The sequence below is a fragment of the Eublepharis macularius genome, chromosome 9 (genome assembly GCF_028583425.1).
Source record: "Eublepharis macularius isolate TG4126 chromosome 9, MPM_Emac_v1.0, whole genome shotgun sequence".
Taxonomy (NCBI): domain Eukaryota; kingdom Metazoa; phylum Chordata; class Lepidosauria; order Squamata; family Eublepharidae; genus Eublepharis; species Eublepharis macularius.
Genome location: NC_072798.1, coordinates 39,313,501 through 39,341,375, shown reverse-complemented (window position 1 = coordinate 39,341,375; position 27,875 = coordinate 39,313,501). Strand labels below are relative to the sequence as shown.

Sequence of the window (27,875 nt, the reverse complement as noted above, 5' to 3'; positions counted from 1 at the left end):
TCTAATCCAGAGACCAAAATACTCACTCGATAAAGCAGCTCCTCTGGAGTTAGAACTTTTCCATCTTCATCCAGCCTAAAATGGTAAAGCAATAGATCCAGCACATACCATGAAAGGTGCCTTTCTTTGCCCAATATCAAATGTTTATGATGGGAATTCTCTGCTAAGCAGATTCTCAACAAGCCATGCACATTTCACCATAAATAGCCATTTTTTAAAAAATCCTCTGAGGACAAGGTAACTGCTCTAAGCAGTTATCCTGTACTATACCCATTTTGTGGTTACTTTAACAAGGAAATGTGAAAGACAAGAATAAGAGCTTCTCAAAGGAGGGGTCCTTGATGGGCAGAAAGCAGCTAACTTGTTGGGTTGAAGAAAGAAAAATTTTACCTGTACGTTTTACAGAGCACAAGACGAGAATACACAGAGTCAAAATCTCGTTCTACTTCACGCCCAGCAGCCTAGAGAAAAAAACACGCACAATCTGATCTAAGGGTTATTGGGAATCCCACGTCTCTTCCTGGTAACTGATATCTCAAAAAGGTATTTCCCCCACCCCATTATCTACAGCATGTTTCTGAGAGATCAAATGCCTCTTTGTGGCTCTGGGTATATATAATCCAAGAGTGGAGGGTGATGCCAAGCTAGAAACAAACCTTTATTCATTTATCACCAGACTCCTTTCAAGGGAGCAGGTGCTGCTCTTACCTCTTCGATGAAAAGCCAGGGGTGGCAGGCCCCCCCTAGCAGAGATGGTCTCTTCAACCCATGTTCAAATATGGCCTTGAGGGCTGGACAGAGTGTCCCCCGAACCAAGTCTGTCACACCTTCAGTGACAGAGTCATCTCCAGCAATGGAATACTGAAAAAAAGATTGCAGACCACTGTTCATACTCCAAAGAAGACACAATCCTCAGAAGAGATGGCAAGATGAACTGATCTTGGCCACATAATCTGCAGGTGCTGTTCTACGAGCCTATATCCTTGCTTTATGATTGGATGACTGTGCTTTTGTAAAACTCATTATAAGCTCACAGGTGGCAGCAAATACATGTACGAGGCCTTCCAAACTTACTCTTTGCTCAGTCCTTTACTCCCACACATCTAACACATGGATGATGGCAAATCTTGCGCGTTAAAGTTAGCTTCTCTCATGAATCTATTAATTCCTGCCTTTGCTATAGACATCTTACGTGAACTTGGCTTTGTCACTTATTCCTACATGTTCCGCCTCTCCTGCTGAGGGGTAGGAATACAGATATTGCCTATTTTCGAGAACCATTAAAACAAGGAATATGCTGGACTTCCACAGAGCGAGGCTGTACTGAAGGGTTCTGTTTTCAGAAAGAGTTAAGGATTGCCCTCGGGCTACTTTTTTGTTCACAAGACTCCCAAGCACTGCTCCATTTGTTCATCTTCTATACATTTATGCAGTTTATGTTGCATGGCATGAGCCCCTCCAGCAAGTCCTTTGCAGGCTGTAAAAAACCAAACCATGGGCACAAGGAGTAGTAAGGGATGAGGGTATAACTATACCCTTGCAAAGGATATGAACACACAGGGAGGGGAATCTTCAAGAGGAAGGTTTACCTCTTTGCTTCGTTCATCTAGTACCTCCACAAACTTCGCAGGAAACCAGCCTATAAAAAAAGGGAGGAAGACCACTTGAAGCACCTGATTATTGCTCAAAGCCAGTCCCCAAGGAAGTTCTGGCAGCAACAGCCTTTGAATGAAAAGAACAGTATTTGGGGCATAGGCTCTGAGGGCAGCCTGTATGCAAGAAAAGAACCCAAACTCTTATTAGAGAAGAATCTTTGGGGAAAGTGCAACATGGCCCGTGGAGCTGCTGTTTACTATTCCACCCTTGCACTAAAAGTGTTAACACTCACCTCTCAGGCCATTCAGCTCTCCCACCCAACAGTGTTCATCCTTCTGGGAAATTATCTGCAGGGTATGAAAAGAGGAACAATGATTTGGCCACAGATCATAAACAGGAAGACTCAGGAGCTTAGAAGGAAAAGGCTGTCTCCAGAGGGACACCTGACTATTCTCCACCTTGTTTGCTAACACAGGTGGAGTCTAACAGTGGTTGTGGACCTCTTTGTTGTGGAGGAAGGCCACTCACTGCTAATCCAGAAGACAACAAGAACTGGACAATGGCTGTTCCCTCCCAATCTCTTACTTCTCTTTCCATTCAACTTGTTTTACATACACATCTCTGACACATTTCAAAGGCTTCTAGTTTCTTTTCTTTCCCCCCATTATCCATTCTATATATGTGTATGTTTTTATAAGTTATTTTTTTCCAGTCTGTTACATCATAAATGGTTCTGATTTTAATTCCTTCTTCCATCCTTTGCTTATCTTGTATCTTGAAAAATTAATTTAATTTCTTGTATGTGCTCAATATGTTTCCCATTTATTTACATTTTTATACACATGCATACACATTACAATGGGGGGTGGTTCTTATCATTGACATGCTTGTCTTATTTTAACACTTATGCTGTAGTGAAATTTAAAACTGCATTCTTTGTCCTCCACCCATATAATTCAAATCCCCCCACCCCCTGCATGATGCCCCCATCCCAACAATCATACCGTGATTATATCATTCTTGCGGAAGCCCAGTTCATCATCATCATGGCGCTCAAAATCCAGCAGTGCCTTGGCACGTCGCCGCCGGTTCCGGGAACATGCTATGTAGCTTTCATGGTCCCGTTGGTGGCTCTCCATGGTATAATCCGGAGTTAGATCCTGGTTGGAGAAAGACAGGAATTCACTATATCTATGGCAATGCAGGTTGAAAGGAAAAGGGGATTCTTTCCTACATCAGGAAACAGGTTCTCAGTTTAACATTATACAACCCTCTTATGGCAATGTAGGCACAGGCCATTTTTATACTTTGGGAGATCCTTTCCCCCTACTACTTTCTCTCACTTACTATGCTGAAACTCTTGGGATCCACACACTGGAAATGCCGTGCCACTTGCAGGATAGCCTCGCGTAAGTCTGCTACCAGCTCTGTTTGCTTAATGTTCTTAGCCTTCAGTGCCTCCACATCATCTTCCCCTATAAGTAAAACAGAAAAAAGGTAAAGAGAAGGAAATTCCTCAGGCAACGTGCAAAGGTGAAAGCCTTCCTTGGTTTGTCCCTAATGTCCGGCATTCAAAAAGAATATTGGTTCTGCACATGGAGATACCAGTAACAGTGGACTGATTTAGCTTCCCTTAGTAGTTGTTGTTGTTGTTGTTTTTAAGACAACAAATCTGTGCTGGTGGCCATCACCTTCTCATGGCAGCAAGTTCTATAAACGCACATTGTACAAAGAAGAACCCACTTCTCTCCCAAACTCATCACAAATCAATCTAACTGGGTGACTTCAGATTCTGCCGTTCTGAAAAAGGGTGAAATAGCAGTCAAGTCCACACACACCCCTTAGTCATATTTTTTTCTGAAGTAAAAAATCAGCTACTTTAAGAACACCCTCAAGTAACAAACCCAAGTCTTAAGTGGGAGTTCAGCCCCATTCTACATAGGCTGTTCTCCTTTGCCTGGATCCTGTATTTGCTTGCCTGAATTAATTTTCATATATTTATCCTCACTCTGTCATTGGCCCCGGATACTGGCTCCAAAATTCTAATAGTGCCACCCCAGAATGTGATGGAAAGGAGAGACAGACCTAGATAGCATCAGCATACTAACAACACTAGACTGCAAAACTCCAGATGACCTTTGTCCCCAGCAATTTCACATAACTGGGAAACAAAATGGAATGTTGTGGCACCCATAAGCCTGAAACAACGGAGTGCAACAGTCATTTCCCAGCATCACCTTCTGGGACTCTCCAGGAAAGGCAGGGACCGCTGCAAAACTGCCTCCTGTCCTTTCCCTGCAAGGCAATTCAGAAGATACTACAGCTGCTGGTACTGAAATAAAAAAATCAAAAGGGACAAAGTCCCCCAGCACAGGCAATCTAATGAGGCAACCAACATGATCTCAGTTAAAAAGGGTTCTCTTTTCTGTATCCAGCTCCACAGAGTACTCTAAACATACAGCAGCAAAGAGGTATCTAATGGTGTAAGTATATTGCTGTTTTGCTTTCCATTCCTTTCTCCATTTGTGCCCTTTCCTCTGGTGCACTGTACTTTAGTATACAGCAGACCCTCTTTTTTAAAGTCTCTTTCGACATGAATGCCTGTCTTCTGATGCTATGCAATGAGAAGGGCTGGAGAGGGGGATGTAACATTCATCACGGCATGTTACGCTGCCCAGAAGGACGGAAGTTTTCCTCAACTTCCCTAGGTACCACAGGAGGGGGAAAAGTGGAAAGCTACAGTCAAATAAGGGTGTGTGTATATTGCAAACTTAATGTGGTATGGCTTCAGTTGTAGAAAATCAGTGAGGGGTCTTCAGTTTGGAGACAGGATTGCCCTAGAAGAGCCCTGAGCTGAAGGACAGTCAAAAATGGCACAGTCCTCTAAGGTGGGTCTGTCAGCAAGGAAAGCAATTTCTTTATCCCCACTTGTGTATTTGTCTCAGACATTTCTTTCTTTCTTTTACATGGGCAAAAACAGCTGGGCTTTATCACAGCCACTGACAAGACACCTTGTTTCCTGCTTTCAGCAAAGTATATCATTTGTATGTTGCACACCTCTATTTTTCCTGCTTTCAAAGAAGATCTCAGCAAAGGGCAGAAAGCAAAGTCTGCATGGACATCTCAAGGGAAACCGGGTGGTTCAACACAGAGCTGCTCTCTTGTGCAGACATGGCTTTTCATCTTAGACTGGCTATCTCAGCCCTTTCAACTACTCTGCACCCCTCCAGCATGCCCGGCTGCACATCTGTTCTTACCAAAAAGCAATGAGGTGATCCCAGACTTCCTGCGCTGAGTTCTGCGTCGTACAATCTGTGTGGGAAGAAAAACATCATAATGTATAAGAAAAGCGAATATTACTAAAGTAAACACACATAGACTGGCTAGTGTGCGAAAGGAGATCTTTTAAGTGTCACAGGGTTACAAGACAGCAAATGGGAGGAAGAGAACAGAAATGCAGAGGAGAAGAACTAAACAGGTGGCAGTAACAGTAGGGCCACAACAAGGATAGCTACCATTCCCCCTCTGCAGCACCTGAGAACCACTAAGGAGACAAAGATGGTGTATGTACGGGCTACAGTTAGGTCTGCATCCTGGCCAAGGGGAAGGTGCCTAGCCCCATGGAACCATCATCTGCTGCCAGGTTCTCCTGATGTGTCCTTCCAGCTACAGGGATGGAGAAGGATACTAGATGAAAAACCAGAAGTCAAGTTCAGAAGAGCCAAGAGTGAGAATGTGGCTTAATGCATCTTGCCACTTCAGTTTCTTATAAGCCACCTTGGAGAGTCATATGAGAGGAAAGGAAAGGCAGGATACAAGTGTTTTAAAATCAATATAACACCAAGAGCAAAGCATCAAGGAATGCCAGGGTTGGGGCCCCGTGTAGCCTTTATGCAACAAAACAAAGCACCAGAAAGGCAGTACTGCAAAGTAATGCTCCTTAAGGGTTTGCCAAGTTACCTTTGACAGGTTAACTGAAGCACTGGGGTTGAGCAGCTGCCCTTGGTCTGCTATGAGGTAAGCGAGGTGTTTGCAACGTTGGGTCTCCACTGCCACATCTGTCAATGATCCAGCAACACGCATGGCTTCTTGCAGGAGCACATCTGGATCCTCAATCTGAGAAGGGATGTCTGAGAGCGTGTTGAAGATAGATGCAGAATTCTCTGACTGGATTAGTTCATCTTCCTGTGTTAGCAGGAAAAAGTAATTCTACATATCATATGCTAAACATACTCAGAAATGCTTTCACATTTCTCCCTGTTTCAGGATCTACAATATATGCCTTTGTTATTCCCCCTTTGCACTCATTTCCATTTTCACTCACTTCATTCCAGGGAGAGCTACATTTCCAATACGCCTTTGTACCAGACGTCTGCTAAGGTCAGCCTAACTAGCCATTTCTTTGTGGAGGACAGAACTGGTTATGCCAAGTACTGGAAATGCTGCCACTTTAGTGCTAATTCTCTTTGAACTTCAGAGTTATTTCTATATAGTATGGGGTGCTAATCCTTAACATTATCAGGAACCCTTTCTGCAGCAGATGTAGCTGAGTTATCATGAACTCAACAGAAACACAAGATATAGAAAACCTACAGAAAGAATACCCACTGCTGTGATCAATTAACATTTATACCAAAGTTTACAAGTTATTTTGTCAAGCTATATGTAAAGGAATTCCTTCAAGCTACACAGAATTTCAGCCACCTCAGGGAGACACAAAAAAGCCGCATTGCACCAGTGCCTCAGCATTAGACAGCTAAAGCTGAATGATTTCTATTGGCCCTCTAAATACGAGGTTGGGCCAGGCCAGCATATTTCTTTTGCTCTTGTAGAAAACACCTATAATGAAACCTTTTGATCATCCTATATACAAATAAAATGTCACTGGCTCTGTGGCTTCCACTAAAAAAAAGAAACGTAAGAGGGTCCTGAGATTCTATACTAATTTGTTGGCATTACTCAGAAAGTAGAAGAGAGGATGATAAGGTAGTGGGGGTGGGTGCTGGGGCAAAAGGCGCTGAAGCATGTGCTTTTGAAAAAGCACATCTTTCATTCTTGCCATATGTTGCCATCCCCAGAAAATTCCTAGGATGAGAGAAAGAAATTCATATGTAACACTCATTCCATAAAGGAAGTTAGGGACTAAGGAATGCCAGTTACCTTCATGCTGAGCATGCCCAGTGTGGCCTGAAAGAGAACTATGGATCCCTGGTAGAAGAAGAGGTCCCAGATTCGTAGCAACAGCTTGATATGCACCACACTAGCAAATGATGTAAGGAACCAGTGCAGAGTGATCAAGGACAATTCTGTGGGTGGAGAAAAAGAAAAACGGCATACAGCTGCCATCTCCCAGTCTCTTTATCACCCCTGCCCTCCATTCGCAGCATTAAGAAAGAAGTGTCATAGCTCTTTCCTCTGAATAAGCCAAGCTCTTACCATCTCTATAATGAGCAAATATTGCCTTTCTTTTAAATTTTTCCAGTATCAGACAGGATGCTCATAATTCATACACAATGGGATTATAAATATATTCCATTTGCTCTCACATGCATAAATCTCAGATGAAAACAGCACACACACACAATGGGATTCAATAGCTGTTGGATCCCAGGGAGAGCTTTAAAACATAGGTGTGACTTCCAACTTGCAGTTAAGATTTGTGTGTGTGTATGTGCACGCACACATATACATGCACAAGTTGGAAGTAACTCTTTTTTCATATGCAGAGCATATTTGGACTGTATTCTTTACCACACTATCTCACTGGCAGTAATGCTCATATTATCAACAGTGTGGTAGGATCTTGAAGCCCCAACATCATTGTAAGTAAGTGAAGTAAGCTTCAGTAAGCGAATCACCAGCTTTCCACTCTATATTCATTTTCAGTCATTTTCTGCTTCTCTAGCAAACGTCATACTCCATAGCGGGCAGCTCTAATGCACAAAACAAGTCATAGCCTTCTCAGCCGCCCTGCTTTCACTCTGCTCAACTTGAAGACAAGGGTGGGCTCATGTTGGGATCACCTCAGTGGGCCGAGGAGAACTCTCACCAATGTCATGCTCTTGGAGAAGTTTGTCCAACCGTGGCAGGTACTGCACAATGAGATGGCGTAGGACACGTTGGTCAGTCTGCACTCCTATCAGAGTGGTGCTGAAGTAGGAGGCAGGCACCAGATCTTCAATGATGGCACACATCATCCAAAAGGCATCTTCCTCCTCCAAGAAGAGAAGCAGGGAAGCAACTACCTAGCAGGAGGGAAGGGAAGATCCATATTACACTGATGTCTTCACTGGTGTTTCCCTACATTTAGAGAAACACCGTTTCCAGCCATCTATTCAGAGACTTTGTACCTATCTTGACATTGCAAAGTAGCTGGCTTGGACAGGATGTTACCTAGTATTTTCAGTAACAACAGAGGATTGTGGTAGAAGCCTCTGAAACTACAAGGGTCTAAAAATGGGGAGGGGCCGTAATTCAGTAGAACAGCTGCTTGGCATGCAGGAGGTCCCAGGTTCAACCCAAACATCTCCAGTTAAAGAATCTGGTAGTCGGCAATGTGAAAGACCTCTGCCTGGGACCTTGGGGTGCCCCTGCCAGTCTAAGACAATACTGACCTTGATGGACCAAGGATCCGATCCAGTATAAGGCAGCTTCATGTGTTCATGTGTGTTCACATGACTGTCAGGAGCAGTAAGCCTTGCTGCAGAACTGAGGGTGAGGATACTGCCATGATGTGTGACCAGACATAGAATCCGGACACTTTGAATAGCATATGCTCTTATAAAACAATATCCTCTGCGTAGCACTTGTTCACTCCCCTGAGGTTAAGTTAGACATGCAGAAAATGGAGTAAAGAATCTGCTCCCCCAGCCACACCAAGTAAAGTAGGGCAAAGTCAAGGAGCAACTCTGATTCTCTATTACAGTGTCAATGACAGCAAGTACAGGAGGAGGAGTAAGAAGAACCTTTGCTGTGCCCTGAGACCCGTCCAGTCTTTTTTTATATCTCCCATATACAAAGATAAAGTCAGAGCACACATTATGCAGACAATAGGGATGCCGCTGAAAATGGCAGCTCTGGGGCATGTCATGTACAGCGTATCTCATTGCACAGACTGCTGTGGTAGCAATCCTAGAAATATGCCATTTGGTGTGTTATGGCCAGGAGTGGAAATCTCATTGTGCCATACTCGTGGCCAGAGGAGCATGTGATATTTTGATCATTCTGAGAGAGTTATCCTGAAGTCAATTCATTTTGTTTATTCAATTTAACACTATGTTCCTGCCTATACTATCGCCAAAAAACTCCTACTCGTACCCTGGAAAAAGTCCCCAAGAGAAACTCGCATCATAATCCTCAAAGGCCATTTACCATGCCAGTGCCTTGACAATAGCCAATCTCTGGGTACAACCAAGCCAGCCCCCGAAGTATTCTGCGTAACCGTGGCACTCCAATGCTGTTCATGTTGGAGAAGCAGGCATTGCTGGGCATGGTGCGAAGCAGGTCTTTCTCAATCTAACAAACAACAAGAATTCCATATGAAATTCAGTTCCTAGTAAGCTATTCAATGTTCTTTACTTGCTGTGGTACTCCAACCTTCACTGAACCTCCTTCAGCTTAAACTATCACCGATGGCAGCAACTATTTCCCTATTGGATGATACACTACTGGAAGATACACCTTTGCCTCAGTTCCAAGAGCTGACTCCTGTGTACCATTACTCCAGGTTTCTTCTTTCTACTTGGGAAAATAAATGTTTTAAAATTCTTCTCTCTCCAGCAAAACTGAATCCCAGAGGGGTATGGTATGTAATTAAGCCTAAACTTTACCCTTAGAAGCCTATGCGCTCATGGGGGAGGCTAGGTCCCAAAGAGGCAATAATACTTACTAGGAAGGGCATCCTTCATTTCAAATGTTGCCTCACCACATCCAGTTGGCTTTGCTAACTCCTACCCTGTTCACTGTCATTTTGAGGATCACTTAGGACTTGCAGTGAAGGAGCTAACAGTCCTGTGCTGAGCTGAACCACACCACCTTCAACTATAATAACCAGGCTTTCATTCCACATTTTGTTCAATGTTTATAATCAACAGAAAGTGCTTGAGTGAAGATCATTGTTAATACTAGTCATCACCTTATTATCTTACCAGCTGTTGCTCAATAGTTTTATGTAAAATCTGCTCCTGCAGGATAATTAGCCTTTGCTGAGCAGCAAATGGATTTGTGCTGGTTGAGAGAGGTGCTAACAGTGTTTCCAGACAGTAACCTGGAAAGTTATGGGTTTTCTTGTTCTCTGCAAAGCAAGATGGAGGCAGGTGCATGCTTGTGGAAAGAAGTTCACTCTCTTTGTTCTACACAAATTTTACCCTGTAGAGGATCAAACCAACTGAGAAACTGTTCCCAGTTAAAGCTGGGCAACCCTTTTTCTTTTCACCACTTCCACTCCTTTACTTCCATCCACCTGACAGAGTGCCTTTTCTGAGCCTCAACTCATAACCCACTGGGAATTACCCACTTGTTTGGCTGCGATAGTCTCATCATTTGAACTGTTTTTCACGATTTCTCGGTAAGACATCTCTGAATTTCTTTTCTTCTGTAGAGCTCCTGATAGTCGCATCCATAGCTAGGAAAAATTGAAGTGTTACCAATAAGACGCAGGATTCACAGACAGAACATCTCGCTTGCTTGCTCTCTGTCCCTCCCTCCCCTCCATGATGGGCCCAAAGCACCTCACCTGTGGCCTCATGCTGTGCGGAATGCCAGCCAGCACCAACAACCGCAGCTTGTCAGAACGGGGCAGTGTGACTTCCATCTTGTCCCAGGTGAGGTCTCCCACATCATGGTTGTGCGTGAACTCTAAATGGGCTTGCCACTTCAGTCTCTGCTGGGGCTCTTCAGTCAATGGGATCCCCAGGAGCTTACTGGAGTTTGGCTCAGCACCATCTGAGGTGGAGGGAGAAGGTGACCAATGCTGCCCATCTCTCTGTTGTGAAGTCTGGGTATTTTTAGATGTAGGGGGCAAGTCACAGGGGCTTGAGATGTGAGCACAGAGACTGCCCCCAACTTCAGGATACAAATATATTCACCATCACCAGTTCCTCATGAGGCCTATTTATATTAATTAGTTTAAATGCGAGCAGCAAAATAGGGGGAAACATTACTAGTACTTCATTTGACATTTCATTAGTACAATAACCTAGAAAGAGAGAGAGAGACTCTTCACAAAACCTTTTGTATCCTTGTAAAGATTCCTAAATACAAACTACACCTATATCACATACGTTATGGAGACTTAACCTTAGTTGGGTATAGTGTGGGGCAAGGGAAATGCAGAGGGCCTTTGGTATATCAGAACTGCTGTAGCATAGCGGTTACGTGGTTGGGCTACGTAACAGCACTCCGCTAGTTCCACTACTGCCATGAGCTCTGCAGGTGGCCCTGGGTAAGCCACCCCTCAGCCCCAGCTCCCTCGCTGTATTGTGAGGTTAATAATAACACTGACTTTGTTTATTGCTCTGAGTGTGACACTAATCTGTCCAGAAGGGTGGTATATAACCACACCGTTGTTGTTGTTATTATGGTGTAAAGAGGTTTCCTTCTGAGTAACACAGGGTTCCCTGCAGTTGGGTAACAGGACACATGGCAACACACAATGTCAGTTCAAGACCCTGTCTGCCAGTCCTGACATGCATCTCTAGCCATTGCAGCTTTAGAATACATGTGAATGAAGCCTATGACCCTTTCCTGATTGCCACTTCCATCTACTTAAGAAAGAACAGCTGTGACTTACATATATGTGTTCATTTCTAACTGAGAGGCTACAAAATTAACATCTTACAGGCCTGCCATTACACAACAGATCCACTCTGTGGATCAAGGCCTATTGCAGTTTCCCTCCTGCATGTAGTGAGAATGGGGTCTGCTTGGCCCACAGCTTTTTCAGTGATGTCCCCTAGCCAGTATGGTGTAGTTGTTAGAGCATCAGGCTAGGATCTAGCAGAGCCAGGTTGGAATCCCCATTCTTTCATGTAAGCTCACCGGGTCACCTCTTAGCCTAACCTGTTGTGAAGCTAAAATGGAGGAGATGAGAACAATGTTAGCCACTTTGGGTTCTCACTGGGGAGAAAGGGGGGAGAAAGTGAAGTAAAAAATAGATGGCAGGATGGCCTCCCAGGGAATGCCAACAAGCCTTCTGCAATAGTGCAGGATTCTGTCTTGAGTTTTTTTATATACAGACAGGTGATATTATTGTCAGGCTTTACACTATTTTATCATGGTTTTTATTACTACTGTAGTCTGCCTAGAGTCTTTGCTTTGAAAAAGGCATGTTAAAAATGAGTTAGGGACCATAGACTTCATCACTATATTGTCTTACGTATTATCTACTGCTTTAATATGTACTCCTATGTACCACCAGTGCTCCATGTTGTCTAATGTCAGTCCTAGAATTGATTATGTTCTGCTTCAGTATTTTTTCTACTCTGTATTGGATTCTTGCTAATACTTTGTCTTTTAAACTTGTATCTATTTACCCTATGGCATTGTTTATGGAAATGTCCTTAATACTGTACTGGAATGTACTTGTTACTGGTTGTACTAATCTCATACTGTGTAATCCGCCTTGAGTCTCAGTGAGAAAGGTGGACTATAAATGGCATAAATAAAAAAATAAATACAATAAAATTATACCAGGACTTTCTCTTTCAAGACAAAGTGCTTTCAAGACACAAGGAGGTGGGGCTAGGAGTAGAGGATTTAGGCCATGTCACTATCACATCACATAAGAGACCTTGCCTTCTTTGTCTACTCGGAAGCCAAATTCATCATATCGGAACTCAGGTTGTTCAACAGATTCTTCCTTCTGGAAAACAGAAGAACAAAGTTGGTTTCCCTTACTTGCCAGCAGATGGCACGACTCATCAAATATATAGCTTCTACAAAATAAAAAAAAAGGAAAGCAAACTTGTGCACAGCCTTCCTCTGTAACTTCCTTTGTTATTTTTTCTCCTTTGGCTCATTTTTGAGACAAGAAAAACATTTTATTCTGCAAGCTATTTAGAATGCAATGAGAAAGATGTTTTTCATGTTGCTTTTTATTGTTTGATGTTTTAGTCTTTTATATGTATTTCATTTTTATCTTGTTTTATTTGATGTAAACTGTATTAGAAATATTTGGAGTAAAAAGTGGTATAGATATGTGCTCGCAGCAAATCCAAGAAGGAAGTTTTGGAAGCTGTTTCTATGGCAGTTTTTTGCCAGCTTCTTTACTCGCTTACATCACATTATCAGAACGGTGCCTAAGATCTTCTGAGTGACCACAGACCTAGTTATCACCAACTCATTCTGTACAGCATAGTGGTTAAGTGGCTGGGTTGAGAATCAGCACTCTGCCAGTTTGAATCCCCCTACTGCCATAGGCTCAGCAGGTGGTCTTGGGTAAGCCACTCCTCTCAGCCCCAGCTCCCCAGCTGTATTGTGGGGATAATAATAATGCTGACTTTGTTCACCACTCTGAGTGGAATCTGTCTAGAAGCGCAGTGTATAAGCACATTATTATTACTAAAAACATACATCCACCTTGAGTCCTAGGGAGAAAGGCAGACTATAAATAATGTAAAATAAATACATGCCCCCCCTACTGCAAATGAATGTGCATTCTTAACACTCTGCTGCAACCAGTCTTCTAATCTAGATACAAAAACTCTTACATCAAAACACAAGTTAAAACTAGGATTTATTAGTATTGCCTATCCTAATTTTATGTAGAAATAAAGATCTACCAGTGAAAAATCACAGAATCTCTGGTTTTATCTAGAGATTGTTATTGGAACTGATTCACAGTTTGGAATGGTCAACTTCCACTACTTCTGTCTGGTCCTAATCCTGCTGTTTTTGAATGCTAGCCTTGGACATTAATGGGCAGAGGCATATGTAGCTATACTCAGCGATCATCATCCTCCTAACAGATCCAAGGCCAATTTTCACTTTATGTGCTTAAGTATGGGTGCAGAATATACTTCTCATCAAGTTTTATATAAACTTTAGCACAGTCAATTTAAAATTCTCAGAAGTGGCAAACAGGAAATAATCTAGGCCTAGCTACCAGATATTTTTAAATGGCAGGCCTATTCTTCTGGTGCAAATTTTTACTTTGATTTCTTTATGCCAATAAAGGTACTGATACTCTGATTTCTATACCCCAATACAGAACATAAAGTGAAAATCGGCTTTCATTTGCCTTTGGCTCTTGCAATTCACCATCCCATTCAATTCTCCACTCTTAAATTCTCAGTGGACTGTGGATTAGATTGTTCCCTACCTCAGTCCACTTGTCAGCAAATTAGAGAGACCCTTACGTAACAGAGCATTTTTCACAGGGCAGCTGCTGAACCAGCAACCAAATGCTGTGTATGCTATGGGAAGTGCTTGTGGGCACATATGAGAATAAATAATCCAGGATGGGAAACGAGGCACAAAACTGGTTCTCCCCTTTTTGATTGTACCTGGGTATATTTTGCCAGGATGTCCTGAGGCCATATACTGGGAGTGAGAGCAGAGAAGGGCCCACCAGCAGTAGGAGTGTAGCTTCCTATAAATAAAGCCAAACAGAAAATGAGGGACAGAAGAACCACAAAAGCACAGCTGTTATTAGCTAATCCTAATAAAGAGTTTGGTTGGTCCTATATGTTAACTTCTCTGTTTCTGTGCTACTCTGGATCAAAAATCATGATATGAAACTGTAGAGCTTCTTTTAAAAATGGTAAAAATAGGAAGTAGCTAATCTGTATGGCTGGCTGTTCATAGAAAATGGAATGGATGTGAATATATCACTCTCTATGCACCATCATCCTGACTGATTTAGCCACACAGTCCAAGTTTCTGCAGAGAATGACACAGAAAGTGGTATTGATGGATATAGATTTGGAGGTTTTTTATATACTTATTTTTATATACTAAACCTATGCTTTTTCAGTATTACATGCTTTGCACTTTTTCTATGCTCAGGAGCCAAAGTAGTACTTGTAATGTAACCTGTAAGAATTTGACACTTGAAACAAGAAGACTTGAAACTCTGTAAGAACTGATATACTGCTTTTAGGGCTGCACTTATATTATATGTTATATTATTCTATAGATTCCAATAGAAATCAGTACCAGAGAGCCTTTTGTAGAAAACTGATTTGATGCAGCAAGCTGGTTTTGGCCACCTGTGGTATTATCTTCCTTAAAGCTGAGAAGAAACTGGGGAAAAGGACACGAATAGGAAAACATCCCTTCCTATCCACAGATTTCAGTTATCAGAAGATATCAAGGCACCAGATTGAGACTCATTGGCGCCCTTGAAAGTATTATGCCCAGAAGAAAGTAGGTAAAAGGTTAAACAGTGTCCTTCCAAAATGAGGGCAGAAGAAAAAAAACTGTAAAGACTGGAATTCCCCCAAATAGAGGGGCCAGCCCAGAATTGCATCTTCAAATCAGAACTGACCCTAGATATGTTACGAGCCAGTAAGATATCAAATATTAGAATATTGTAATATTGTTATGATTATCTGAAAGTATTAATTGCCTGTGTTTCTATTGTAATTTTGATGAGCTCTGGACACAAGGAGACCACCTACTCCTGTGAAAATGGGCTCCTCCATTGTTTAAATTAAACAATCATATATTGCTTCATTCTACAGGACTCTGTGGTGTGTGTGTCTCTTAATGTGATTGGTGAGAGGGACACCTAAGGCACAAGTTTGTGCATAACAGTATCATATTTGGTTGTTGGGGGTTTTCCGGGCTGTATTGCCGTGGTCTTGGCATTGTAGTTCCTGACGTTTCGCCAGCAGCTGTGGCTGGCATCTTCAGAGGTGTAGCACCAAAAGACAGAGATCTCTCAGTGTTACAGTGTGGAAAAAATGTAGGTATCATATTTCATAAACTTTCCACAAGGGATAGAACAATTTAGTAAATTGTTCAAATTGCACAAACGAGGGAACCAAGACACACATGAAGTAGAAAGTATCCCTCCCACGCCACCTGGTCAAACGGACATGAGAAAAGAACAGTGATGTGGATTTCCCAGGGAAAAAGTCCAATGCCCTAAATGCAGCTTGGTCTTATTTTGCATGTGTAGTTTTGGCTTTAGGGTTGCCAGCCTCCAGGTGATGGCTGGAAATCTCTTGGTATTACAAGTGATCTCCAGGCCATAGAGATAGGTTTTGCTAGAGAAAATGGTTGCTTTGGAGGGTGGATTCTATGGCATTATACACTGCTGGAGTTCCTCCCTTCCCCAAACCCTGCCCTCCGCCAGGCTCCATACCCCAAACTACCAGGAATTTCCCAACCTGGAGCTGGCAACCACAACTTCCTCCCCACCCCCACCCCCAGCCCATAATGCCTTTGAAATGCTTTTCCTCAGCAACAGAATGAGGTGAGAATTGGAAGACTGCAATGGGGGAGGGGTGAAAACTGCCCTTTCCCCATCCACAGAAATCCTGTGCTGAGTCCAAGCCAGTAGCTTTTCTTCTGCTTAAGTATTATTATGGCTACTTCACAGTAACCAAAAGCACTAAGGAGCTAAGAGAGTTAATGGAAACATTTCCAAAAATTAATTAAACCAAAAAAAAAATTGGTTTTACTGCCGCTTTTAGTTTAAAATAAAGTAAGAGTTTTAGCTTTGGCTTCCACTAAGGGCACAGTCAATATGTTGAAATTATAATCTGGTTTTTTTTATTTGGATTATATATATGTATTTGTTGTTGTCCCCACCCCTTATAAATCAATAAAACATACATGTACTCTCTCACAAATTCCTAGATATAATCAATTGAAAAAACCACTAAGCTTGCTTAATATGGTATTGGAAATGGCACCCATTCATTATCGTTTTTATAGAAAAATAGAAGTCTGGAAAATTTCCTGCCCTACCATACAAAGGGAAGGCCCCCACATTTCTATCATTCCACAAAATGTGCAAAACAGGACTGCTCAGGAGGGTTTTCTCCACAGCAAGGCTGTGGTATAATGGTTCAGCACAGAAGGTCAGTTTTATGAGGCATAATATCCTTCCTACCCTGATTATCTTGTTGCCTTAAACAGATAGATCTATATGTGTTGTTCTCCCCCCACCCTTGTTCTACAATCCCAGCCCAATTGCATTATTTTCTCTAACTAGGAATCTTTGCTGTTAAATTCAAATGTTATCATATCTTGCAATCCAATTAACTGATTGTCTGACTACTACTACTACTACCAGTAACAACAACAACAATAATAATGACAACATTTTATGAGCTGAATTATCCTGGGTAGCTAGCATGTTCATTGAGTCTGCAGCTGGCATGGTCAAATATCTGCCAAAGCTAGAAATGTGAAGGCCCAGAGGAAGTAAAAGTCAGGGGGGAAAAGAAACACTTTTCTCATTTTTAATCTAATTATTTTATTCCTGCTGGATCTAACGTGGATTTTATCTTATGCTTTCTGTGTTTTTATTAATTCGGTTTTGTATTTAAGTAGTATTTCAACATTATTGTAAACTCCCTTGGGAATGTTTGAACAGCGTAGTATATATAAATATTTTATATAAGTAAATATTTGAGGATGAAAAACACTAGAATATTTGAGGATGAAAAAAAACTAGACACCTGTTTGACCCAATTAATGAATACTTTGATAAACTGTCAGGAAAAATGAAAGTGAAGACACATTATGCTAAATGCAAGGAAAAGATAGAGCCATCCTAGAACTAAGATTTCAGCAAAGTACACATATGCATTATAACCCAATTTGGATAAAGGAACTTATAATACTGTACTTGCCAGGTTAGCAGCACATAAACAGCATTATCCTGTGCCCTGTTTTTGAATGGATTAGGATGGTAGGTAAGCCTTATATGCCAGCTCTGGGCAGTTTTAGGGATGTGTCAGGGCCAGAGTGTGGCTTACTTGGCATCGTAAACCTCTCCAGTCTCATCATACTTTCATACTGATGTAACTTTACAAATGCAAGAACCCTGGCATAACTTTAAATATCCCACAGAGTGAAAATACAAGCTCCTTCATGGAGCTTTCTTCTCTGCCCAAGTCTGGCATAGCTTAGGGTACCAGCTGTGTTTACCAACAATCACATCTGGGGATTTTGGTAACCACAGAACTCCACAGAAGAACTGTTTTGCACAAAAGGGAGCACTAAGCCCAAACAGCCATGGGAGAGAACAAACTTTGTTGTAGCTTATGACTAAAACTGCTCTGCTCAGAGCCTGAACAGGAAACTCATCCCAGGACACAAACCTCCGAAAGGAGCTTCTGCTCTTCCAGCTAGGGATGCAAGGACAATGCATCAATACAGGTTAGCAAGGGAGGAGGGATCTGCCCCAAGATATGATCCCCCACCATACCAGCAACTTTAGACTGAGCTGCCCGCTAGGTATAACCATCATAGAGAGGAACTGAAGAACAGTTTTTCATGTTTGCGTGGATATGTTTGGTTATAAAAACAAATACCAGAACGGAGAAAAAAAACCCGAAAATTGAAGGCAGCTGAATTTCTACTTTTAGTATTAAGCAATGATCAGCTACCCTGAGTCAATATATACAATGAAAATATGATAGCAGGAAAACAAGTGCAGTTACTAATGAGTCAAGAAAAGCGCAAGGTAGAAAATTACAGGAAAGGCAATTTAATTATATGAGGTATGGAAGAAAGCGCACAATAATTCAAAGACTGCTAAGTATATGCAAGTCTAATGGAGTTTTACCCAGCATGGAAAAAACTTATTCCAGAAAGTGGTTTTTTAAAAAAGGTAGAATGAATGCCACTCCATTAAATACATACTAACTCCAATTATTTTAACTGCTAAAGCTTAACTAAAACAGTTATTTCAGCAGAGCCTCTTCATTGCTGAGTTGCTTTCACTAGAATCTTCAAACTGTTCCTTGTTATTGTCTCTGGCATAGTTAAAATCAACCATGATTTCAAACTGTCCCTTGTTGTTATATCTGACAGTTAAAATCAGTCCTGATTTCATGCTGTGGATAACAGTTAATATAAGCTCTACTAGCAATAAGGCTGGTGCTTTCTGAGTTTTCCACTTGAGAGAGAAAAGTAAACGAAAGGATGCTTGTGGTTCTCTGAATGGTGGCCAATTTGAAGAGCAGCCTGAGATAACAGAAGGATGGGAGCAAAATAAAATTTCTCAAGGTATAAAAGAATTATTTAACCTAAGTAGAAAATGTGATTACACATAATTGATTAGGGATTCAATTGATAAAAATAATACGACTGGTCAGATATTGGGGTTTTGTTAAAAAATCCAAGGACTTTGATGACTATCACAACTACTAATATTTCATAAAGACCTTACCTGACATGGTGCTAGAGAAGCGTGGACAATGGGATTTAGGTTCCAAGAAGTCACAGTCCTGTTATGATTCATGGAGGCAAAATATACACACAAAAAGATAGAATGTGTTAGCTTTCGGGATGAACAATGCAGAACACACCTAGCTGATTCCATTAGCACCCCACCCCCTTAGTCAGAACTGCCACTACCTTCACAGTGATGCTATATACCAATGTTTCCCAACCTGTGAGTCAGGATCTGAAAGTGCGATGCAGGTCAGCCCTCCCTAATGGCTGCCCCTATCCTTTACATTGTCCTCTTTCTCTTCTCTTCCTTTATGCCAGCTTTTCACATTCTCGCTCCCCCCACCCTTTGCAACAATAATGAGGGGGGAAGCCATTCAGCAACTAGTAACTTTATAAGTATTCCTATGTAGAATAATATTTCTGAAGGAAAATCATCATGTGTGAAGTGACTCCTATAAGAATCAACTTTAGTGTTTAATTTGAGGCAAGGCTTTGACCTGTATTTTGGAAACTAAGACCTGACACTGGGCACAGTATCTTCCATGCCATACAATAGTTTGGTCTTTTTTTCACTGCTTATGCATGTTGATTGATAATCAAGTAAAATGTGTCCTGACGGTTACTAGAATGAGTTTCTTAGAATCTTAAAAGGGATTAGAGGGAGTAATGGGAAAGAAGAGGGTAGTCAAAGGGTTGGAGTGTAGTTGTCATATGCAAAAAGTGTGTACTTTGGAATGCCATTTACAGTAGGATTTATAGTAGAATGTGATGTTTGTAGGTTTTTCAAAAACTTATAGTAGGCACTGTAGAAAATGTAGACTGCTGAACTAGATGGGCACCAAGGTCATACTTCACATAGGGAGCCAGAAAACTTGGAGCCATCCCTGGATGGGTCACTGTACCAAGTAAATTTGGACTGGTGGGTCACTATATCCAAAAGGCTGGGAACCACTGCTACATACAGTCATGTACTACTGCAGATAAACAAGGTCTTGGATGCTAAGAGGAAGAACAGACCAGAGTATAAATCCCCGCTCAGCCTCAAGTTTGCAAAGCCCCCTTTCTCAACCTAATTTACCTTACAGGGTCACTTTGAGGTTAAAACATGATAACTTCAAGCATGCAACCCTGATTTTCTTAGGGAAAGAATGAGATGCAAATGTATTTAAGCAGGTTTACATTAATTAAATCACAAACTTTTTTTTAAAAAAGCCAAAACTCCATACTAAGTACTAAATTGTCTAAGACAAGTTGATTTTTGTGTTGATTTCTTTAATTTCTTTTAAATCTTACTTAAAATTCTCTTTTCAGTCTGTATAAGGTATTTTTTTTAAACAATAAGATATCAGGACTGCAAATTTTAGCCCGTCAATTTCATTCGTTTTACAGCTTTTTATCAAGTTAAAGATGGAAGCAGGTGATCATAGAATGCTAGTTAAAGTGTTCAAGCTGGCAGTCTGATTTTCAGCATCAACCTTTCACAAGAGGTAACACAGACACTAAAATTAGACACGTTATTTCCCACACAGATTTCCCTTGGCAGTTATTAGTCGGTGTCTGCAAGCAAATACAAACACAGACCTGAAAAAGAAGGCTTCAGAGTTCCACAGACTGCTGTCCTTCCAGGTTAAGGTCAGACATTCCCAGGACTGAAGGTATTCAGAGATTCCAACTGAAGTCTGTGAAAGCTACTGAAATAAACAAGGTTAATACTTATTCATGAATAAGAGCAGCAGCAATAATTTTATTTAGATTAACATTTCTCTCTCTTCTACAGCTTAGAATAAGCTATGCAGAAAACTTAATGATAACAATAACCCTACTACATAAAAGGCAAGCCATATTGGTGACGACTCACTTTTTATCCTTGCGCAGGCGCACTCACAGGCCCGTGAGGGGATAAAAAGCGAGATGTCAGCAATATGGCTTGTCTTCTTACTGCCACAGCAGCCTCCCTGGGGCCTCTGGAGGCCTGGGAAGGCCCAGTGGGGCCCTCTTGAGGTCCAGGAAGGCCCACCATGGTGGCGTGGCCCTCCAGAGGCAGGTTTCTAGAGCCCATTATTTACACAACAGGCTTGGTTGCTGGTAATAAATACTTGTAGACTGTGGAAAATAGAGATGATGGTGATGATAATGGCCCAGTTCACAAAATATCAGCCCCCAGGGACACCTTAAACACATTAATCACTCAATACTTTTAGAAGAGAAAATTCTTTAAGTCCTAACTTACATGGGTCATCCCATCAAGTAGATTTGTGTTGGGAGTTCGCAGGAAGCTGGAAGTCCAATTTGTATTGGGATCACCATAGAAGGCTTAATGCTATTCCCCCTCCAATTCTCACCTAAAATGGCCCGGGAAGCCACTATTTGACCTACTGTGGGCTACATGTGTACCGATGAGTTACATGCAAGTTTCCCCAACAGAACAAACAGTGACTCTCTGGGGCTATTTCAAGCTAGAAAAACAGCACAGAGGGAAGGCTTAAGCACATCTCCCTGTGGTCCCAATCTGAATTGTGATCCTGTGCATCTAAGAATCTAAGTTTTACCAAGAAGCTCCAAGAGTACACTTTCTTGACAATCCCCAGTTAGGTCCTGTAAAAGACAGCCTTGGAGAACCCTTCCAAACTTCTTCCAGAAGGCTGTTGCACATAGTGGGTGCTGCACCTTGCTGTAAAGACCACCTGCTAGAGCAAGAGAATCACCAAAGATTGTGCTGAGCAGACCCAAGTTGGTTGTTTCTTAAAATGAGCATTTGACCAAATATGAGCAGCTAGCCAGCCTTACAGATTAATATCTGACTTCACAACAAAGTTACCATGCATTCTCTTTTACCTTGGTTTGTTATTTTCACCTTGAAATGGAAAACCAATTCATTTTGTTTCCTGACTACTCAAACGCAACAAAAGTTGAGACACCTGAATTCAAACCCATCACCAACAGACTCCCCAGATGGCCTAGTCACTCGCTTTCACTGCTGATGCTCATTTCTCAGCTGGAAAACACTAATGACCTGCCTCAGACAAAAGTGATTCAGTAGAAGTTTATATATTCAGAGACCTATAGTAATTGTCACTATGCTATAGACCTGGTGCAGCTCTTTCCATAAATCCATTCTAGGTCTTTTACCAGTGCTGGCTCTACAACTCCTTGGGACTCTCTGAGCATTTCAGAAGCAATGTTTCATGGCTAGAATTTGAACAAAAAAACAGCAAGAGGATTTGAAAGAGCTGTCAAAAGAACCATGAAAAAAGCATGTGTGGGGTTTCACTTTTGTCAACACAAAGTTAAGCCAAAACTGAATGGCTCAGCATTCACTCGCACAGATCAGTATGTTTGGCACAGTTTTAACAGCAGACTAGAACTGGGCCCAACACACATGGTTCTGTTTGGATGATGAATCCTTTACAAGGGGTTGGCTCTTAAACAGCAGTAGTTAAGCCAGGAGCCTTTCCCACACCAAAAAAGATGTTCTTACGCACGAATAGAGCAACTTTATCCACTTGAATCACAGACAGGCATCTCAAACTGAGTTCTCTGATCACTACAGACCACTTCTCCTATTTGCCTCCCCACCAATAGCCATATTCATAGACTGCTGAATATCACATGAACTGTAGCAGGTGGGCAGGTTCTTCCTGACTTCTGTTGCTATGAATCATTTCCTGGCCTTTGGAGACCTGACAAAGAGCAAGAGAGATACAGACACAGGACTGCTAAATGAAAGTTGTACAAAGGCTGTGAATGAGGTAAAAGTGCGGATGAATCACATCTGGGGACCTGGAAGGCAGGAAGAGGCCACATGTTGCTCTGCAAGGAAGGAGCAAAAAGAACTGGAAGCCAACCAGAAATCTAGAGTCTTTAAAAGCATAACAAAGTAGTTGATAGTAATTTCTTACATTTATATATAATCCAAAATCAAGGTTATACTCATGGATGTTATCAATCCTGTGAAACAGTTTAGGCTGGGGGAAGGGGCAACTGGCCCAGTCATGCAACGAACTTCACAGCTAGGATTCAAAACCAGCACTCTACTACACTCTTGCCATAGATGTAACCAGAAGTAACTAGCTCTGCTGTGTTACTTATAATTGTGTTCCGCTCATTAAAACATCTTTTGGATTTTCATAGTCCTATTTAACATTAGAGATTTCCAGAGCATAAAAACAAACAAACAGTTTAGTGCTACTTCCACTTAGTAAACAGCAGCCCACCACATTAAAAAAAAATTCTGAAGAATACTGGCCATTGATAAGGCCCCCCTGTTTCTCTTTGTGCCATTGGCACCCCTAGCCACATCTTTGCAAAGACATTTCATCCAAGTGCATGAAATAGCCCAGAGCAATCCACAATTTTTTCAGATGATCAGAGAAAACCATAAGAGGGTACAAAGGAGTAAGAAGATCTACAGCACTGCTAAACATTTGGATCCAGAACTGGTTAAACAATTGTATTATATTTTTACCCAAATAAATACCATACAGGGGCTATAAAGTGCAAAGCATCTTTTACACATGTAAGATCCAGCACACATCACCTGAGCAATTAATTGTGGAATCTTTTGCTTATGTATAACAGGGTTCCAATTTGGGGCAGCACTGCAAAAGAAGGGAGAAAATAAGCCTTAAATAAAAAGATCTTCATTTTCCTAACAAGATAAAGAATGGGAAAACTTAATGGCAAGAATAGCAAAACAAGGCAGGAAAACTGTGGTATACGATATATAAACCTTTTGTGTAAATCTACCTGCCTATGAGCTGTTGTCTATTAGGGAAAACCCTGGGGACCAGCTGGCAGTAGAGCAAGCTAGGGGTACTGAAGGAACAAAGAAAACAAATGAACCTGTTCCTGAAGTGAAAAGACGGACAAGAGTCCAGTCCTGAGGGTGGGTGATGAAATGCAGATCCAGGAATGAAGTTTCAGTGTTGAAAGGAGGGGGGGGGGAATTAAGCCAAAGAGTAAGGGTTCAGAATGCGAATGAACCATAAAGTCAAGTATGCAGGCTGGGTCCAAAAACAAATACAAAGGGAGGAGGCTCTGGAGGGTGGTTAAATACATTTTTCATTATATTAACAAGGAGGCAATGATTTTGCTGGGATGAGATTGGACTACTTGGGGCTGAAATTTGAAATCTTATTGGCTAGTTCAAAAATAACGGCTAAAAGTTGTCCCAAGAGAGAAGCCTGAAGGATCAGATTAGTGATTGAATTATAAAATGAATTTGGGATGTCAGTGAGATGTACTCAAGCAGACAATGGCATATGGAAGGCTGGAAGATCTGCCTAGGAGCTTGATTGAATCAAGCTGGGAGTGGAGGGGTTTTGGCAGAATCAGAAGTCTCAGTTATTGTCTAGCAAACCTGAGTCAATCATTCAAAGCCAGGGTGTGAGGGAGCTCTCGGCTTGAGACAAAAAACCTTTTATGAGTATGCTCCATAGAACATTCCAGCAGGTGAGTTACTCCCTTTTTTGAGTGTCCAGAAGAGAATTCCTGCTAGTTTCATCCCTTACCCCTGATTTAATATCAAACTGTATATTTTATCCAGGCCTCTTGCAGTCTATCCAGAAGATATTTAGGTGGTCCCGATTAGACATGGGCATGATCCAAAAAAAAATACCGATCAAGCTGTTCGTGGATCTGCACTGGTGACGACCCCAGATCACCGATTCACTCCGATCAAGTCCCATTTCCGATCTGGGATCGGAGGGGCGCCCCCCCACACACTTAGAGCAGATGGGGAAAAAAGTTTTTAACCCGGCAACAAGCCGCCTCCCCTCAGGGAGGGGACGTTTTCTCTCTCTCTCTCTCTCACACACACACACGCATAGAGCAGAGTGGGGGGGGAGTTTTTAACCTGGCGAGGAGCCGTCTCCCCTCAGGGAGGGGACATTTTCTCTCTCTCACACACACACACTTAGAGCAGAGGGGGGGAGTTTTTAACCTGGCGACGAGCCGCCTCTCCTCAGGGAGGGGACGTTTTCTCTCTCACACACACGCACGCACTTAGAGCAGAGGGGAGGGAAGTTTTTAACCCGTCTGTGCCTCTCCAAATAGAGAGAGAGAGAGACACCCCGTCAACAAGTTTCAGCCACTTTTTTAAAAAAGCAGGGTAGAATCTCCATTCCTCCCCACCCGATTTTAAAAGCAGTTTTCCAAAAGCATATTTTAAACAGGAAGAAAGTAAAACCAGGATCCACACGGATCCTCACGGATCCTATGGTTTTTTAAATAGGAAAAACACAAATGAAACATCAAATCACATATCAACTTCTTGCAAAAAGCAGGCACTGGGCTGAGAAGCCAGGAGGAGAGAGATATCTCTTTTCAGTGTTAACTCTTTCAACGCACTGAATGAACTCAGGAGAGGAGCGCAAAACAGCTTCAGTTGATAGCTGCTCTCAAAGCAAGGGGTTTTTGTTTTCATTCAGTGCGTTGAAAGAGTTAACACTGAGAAGAGATCTCTTCTCAGTGTTAACTCTTTCAACGCACTGAATGAACACAGGAGGAGCGCAAAACAGCTTCTGCTGATAGCCACACTCAAAGTTTTCTCTCTCTCTTAACCCCTTCCTCTTCCAATCACTTTGCTTATATTTTTCTCAGGAAGCCACCTTTTCACTCACAACTGTTTGCTTTTCCTCGCTGGGGGAAATATTATCAAGTTTCAAACAGAGCTCAGGCATTCCCCTGCCTCCGTTGCCAGGGGAATAGATTGTTGGCGCCTGAATGTCTAGCTTTCCGATCCTATCACGATCGCCCCATCCAGCCCCCTCCTGACAGCTGGATCGTTTGCCATGGAAGACAACGATCCACCAGGTCTCGATTGTGCGAATGCCATTATCGTGGGGTTTTTTTTATCGTGATGCAGATTGTGCCCATCTCTAGTCCCTATGTGGCATGTCTCATAGGTATCAGTATCAGGAACAAGAAGTGACACTACTGTGGCTTCCACCAGAACCCCTAAACAGAACTCTTAGGAGCTCATTTAGGATAGCATATACAAATACTTAATTTGTATATTTAATTAATTTCTGCTATACTTCTCTTCCACTGCCAGCGTCCATAATGATGACATACAAAAATGACAGCGGAGTACATGCACCAATTACTAACATTTCAACAGTGTATGTTTATTTTACTTTTCTTCAACTGGATACTGGATCAAATATATGCATTCAGAATGCCAAGTAAAGGGACTGAAGCCTTGAGAACAGAACTAGGATGTTACATGCTCTCTCTATAGAGCTGACCAGAGCGGGTAACAAGGACTCCAGTTACTGTTTTCCACCCTTGCCATTCTATGCCTATAACAAAACTGAAAACTCTCAGAGTTTGGTAGCATTTTGTTTGTCAGAGGAAGAAGAAAGGGAAGCATGATGGGAAGGGAAGAAAACTGGCGGGGGGTGGGAGGTATGAGGAACTCATAGAGTTGTACAGATTGAAGGAAAACTAGATCAGATCCTGCTAAAATCTCAGCCAGCTTCTAATTCCAACCTCTCTTCTTCCAATCTGATGGTATACTGGACCCCTAACAGGTACCTAACAGGTACAATGAAAAACAGTTAAGTGTGCAAAGGCTGAAGTGAGAGGAGATCAGAAACCAATTTTTCTTGTTATGTGGTCCGGTTTAGTAATTTCGTTGTTTTAGAAGGAAGTGCAAAATAGGACTAATATAATATAACAGAAATATTTAAGACTGATTTTCAAAGCCTTAAGGACTTTCTGAGCTGGATATCTGAGGAAGGATGGGTGTGGAGAGAGGTTCCAGTGGACTCTGTGTTAGTAGAAAGATACTACCATGTCACCTTCTGAACATGGATAACTGACAAAGGGAGCCTGATTCTCTGGAAATCATGTTGCTCTTTAAGGTGCAACTGCTTGGATACCTGGGTCTAGTAACCTCTTATGATCAGGTTCAGAAGGAATAATAATGTGGGGAAGTATAGCCGTATCTGGATGCCTTTCCTTTTAAAACTTGGATTCCAAGAATTTTATGAACCAGAACTAGCTAAAATACTACCTAAGAGAGAAGACATGGAAACAGACAGGGTAGTTTTCAAAAGTATAACACCTGCCAAAATTTGTTTGAATATCACAAATAGTACTTGTGAAGTGTTTGTTTAATATAAACGAAAGCAAACCATTTACTTGCAAATAAAGCAATCCAATTTCAGTGGAACACATGGGGGGCTCAGAAGTCTGAAGACACTGTTACTCCAGGTGAAGCACACTGAAAGTAATAGGATTGCACTACTAGACATTTAAGGTGTACTGTGACTGTCTATAGAAAACTGAAAGGAACGACAGATACCACCAATTCTAGCTAGGTAAACATTCGCTTAACTTATTTCTCATGCCAGCTATGTTGGCAGTGCTGCCAGATATCAACACGCAGTGGTTAAAATGTCAGACTAGGACAACTAGGTTCAAATATCAGTTCAGCTACAGAAGCTACCAGGGGAGTTTGGGCCTATTATATACTCTTAGCTTAACCGACCTCTCAGGATTGTTGTAAAGATAAAGCAGAAGGGGAGAACAATCTGATTAGCCTCTTTGGGCCCCATTTGGAGAGAAAAGTGGGATGTTAATTAAAAAACTGTTTTAGCCTGAGCTTGTTAAGATTTATCCTGCAGAATGATCCAATGTAAGAAGAGAAAAATATCAGGTTCTTATATGTAAACACAGGTGTTTCCTAGAGCATGCCAAACCTATGCAAACAATATAAATTGTTCAACCTGACACGTGAAATTTATAAAACTGAACCAAGTATGAGGTTGCAAAAGGCAGAGCTAGGCCAATTGAAGAAAGTGTCACAGCCACTCCTTAAGCCTGTTATACTCCATCTGTCAGGAATGTCTTATACACTGTTGGTTTAACTAAAGTTAGGAGTACAGTTTCTCCTCCGCATACAGTAGGCAAATATTAAC

General features: G+C 41.8%; 1 protein-coding gene across 7 annotated transcripts in view; it reads right to left on the bottom strand.

The window, feature by feature from the left end:
• SGSM3 (small G protein signaling modulator 3) overlaps positions 1–27,875 on the bottom strand; it is a 36,411-nt gene that overhangs the window by 3,525 nt on the left and 5,011 nt on the right. For 3 of the 7 annotated variants that reach the window (XM_054988802.1, XM_054988803.1, XM_054988805.1), the window contains exons 2-19: positions 20,533–20,639; positions 18,947–19,004; positions 14,100–14,185; positions 12,391–12,457; positions 10,331–10,539; positions 10,112–10,219; positions 8,968–9,111; positions 7,646–7,841; positions 6,757–6,902; positions 5,557–5,781; positions 4,854–4,908; positions 2,944–3,071; positions 2,601–2,756; positions 1,889–1,943; positions 1,590–1,639; positions 709–861; positions 391–461; positions 27–75 (exon numbers count right to left, since the gene is read on the bottom strand). In XM_054988802.1, coding sequence (XP_054844777.1) covers positions 27–75; positions 391–461; positions 709–861; positions 1,590–1,639; positions 1,889–1,943; positions 2,601–2,756; positions 2,944–3,071; positions 4,854–4,908; positions 5,557–5,781; positions 6,757–6,902; positions 7,646–7,841; positions 8,968–9,111; positions 10,112–10,219; positions 10,331–10,539; positions 12,391–12,457; positions 14,100–14,185; positions 18,947–18,953 — 1,905 coding nt within the window. In that variant the 5' untranslated portion in view covers positions 18,954–19,004; positions 20,533–20,639. Of the gene's footprint in view, positions 1–26; positions 76–390; positions 462–708; positions 862–1,589; positions 1,640–1,888; positions 1,944–2,600; positions 2,757–2,943; positions 3,072–4,853; positions 4,909–5,556; positions 5,782–6,756; positions 6,903–7,645; positions 7,842–8,967; positions 9,112–10,111; positions 10,220–10,330; positions 10,540–12,285; positions 12,322–12,390; positions 12,458–14,099; positions 14,186–18,946; positions 19,005–20,532; positions 20,643–27,875 lie in introns of those variants that run through there. The other 4 variants (XM_054988800.1, XM_054988801.1, XM_054988804.1 and 1 more) reach the window with 2 other exon arrangements.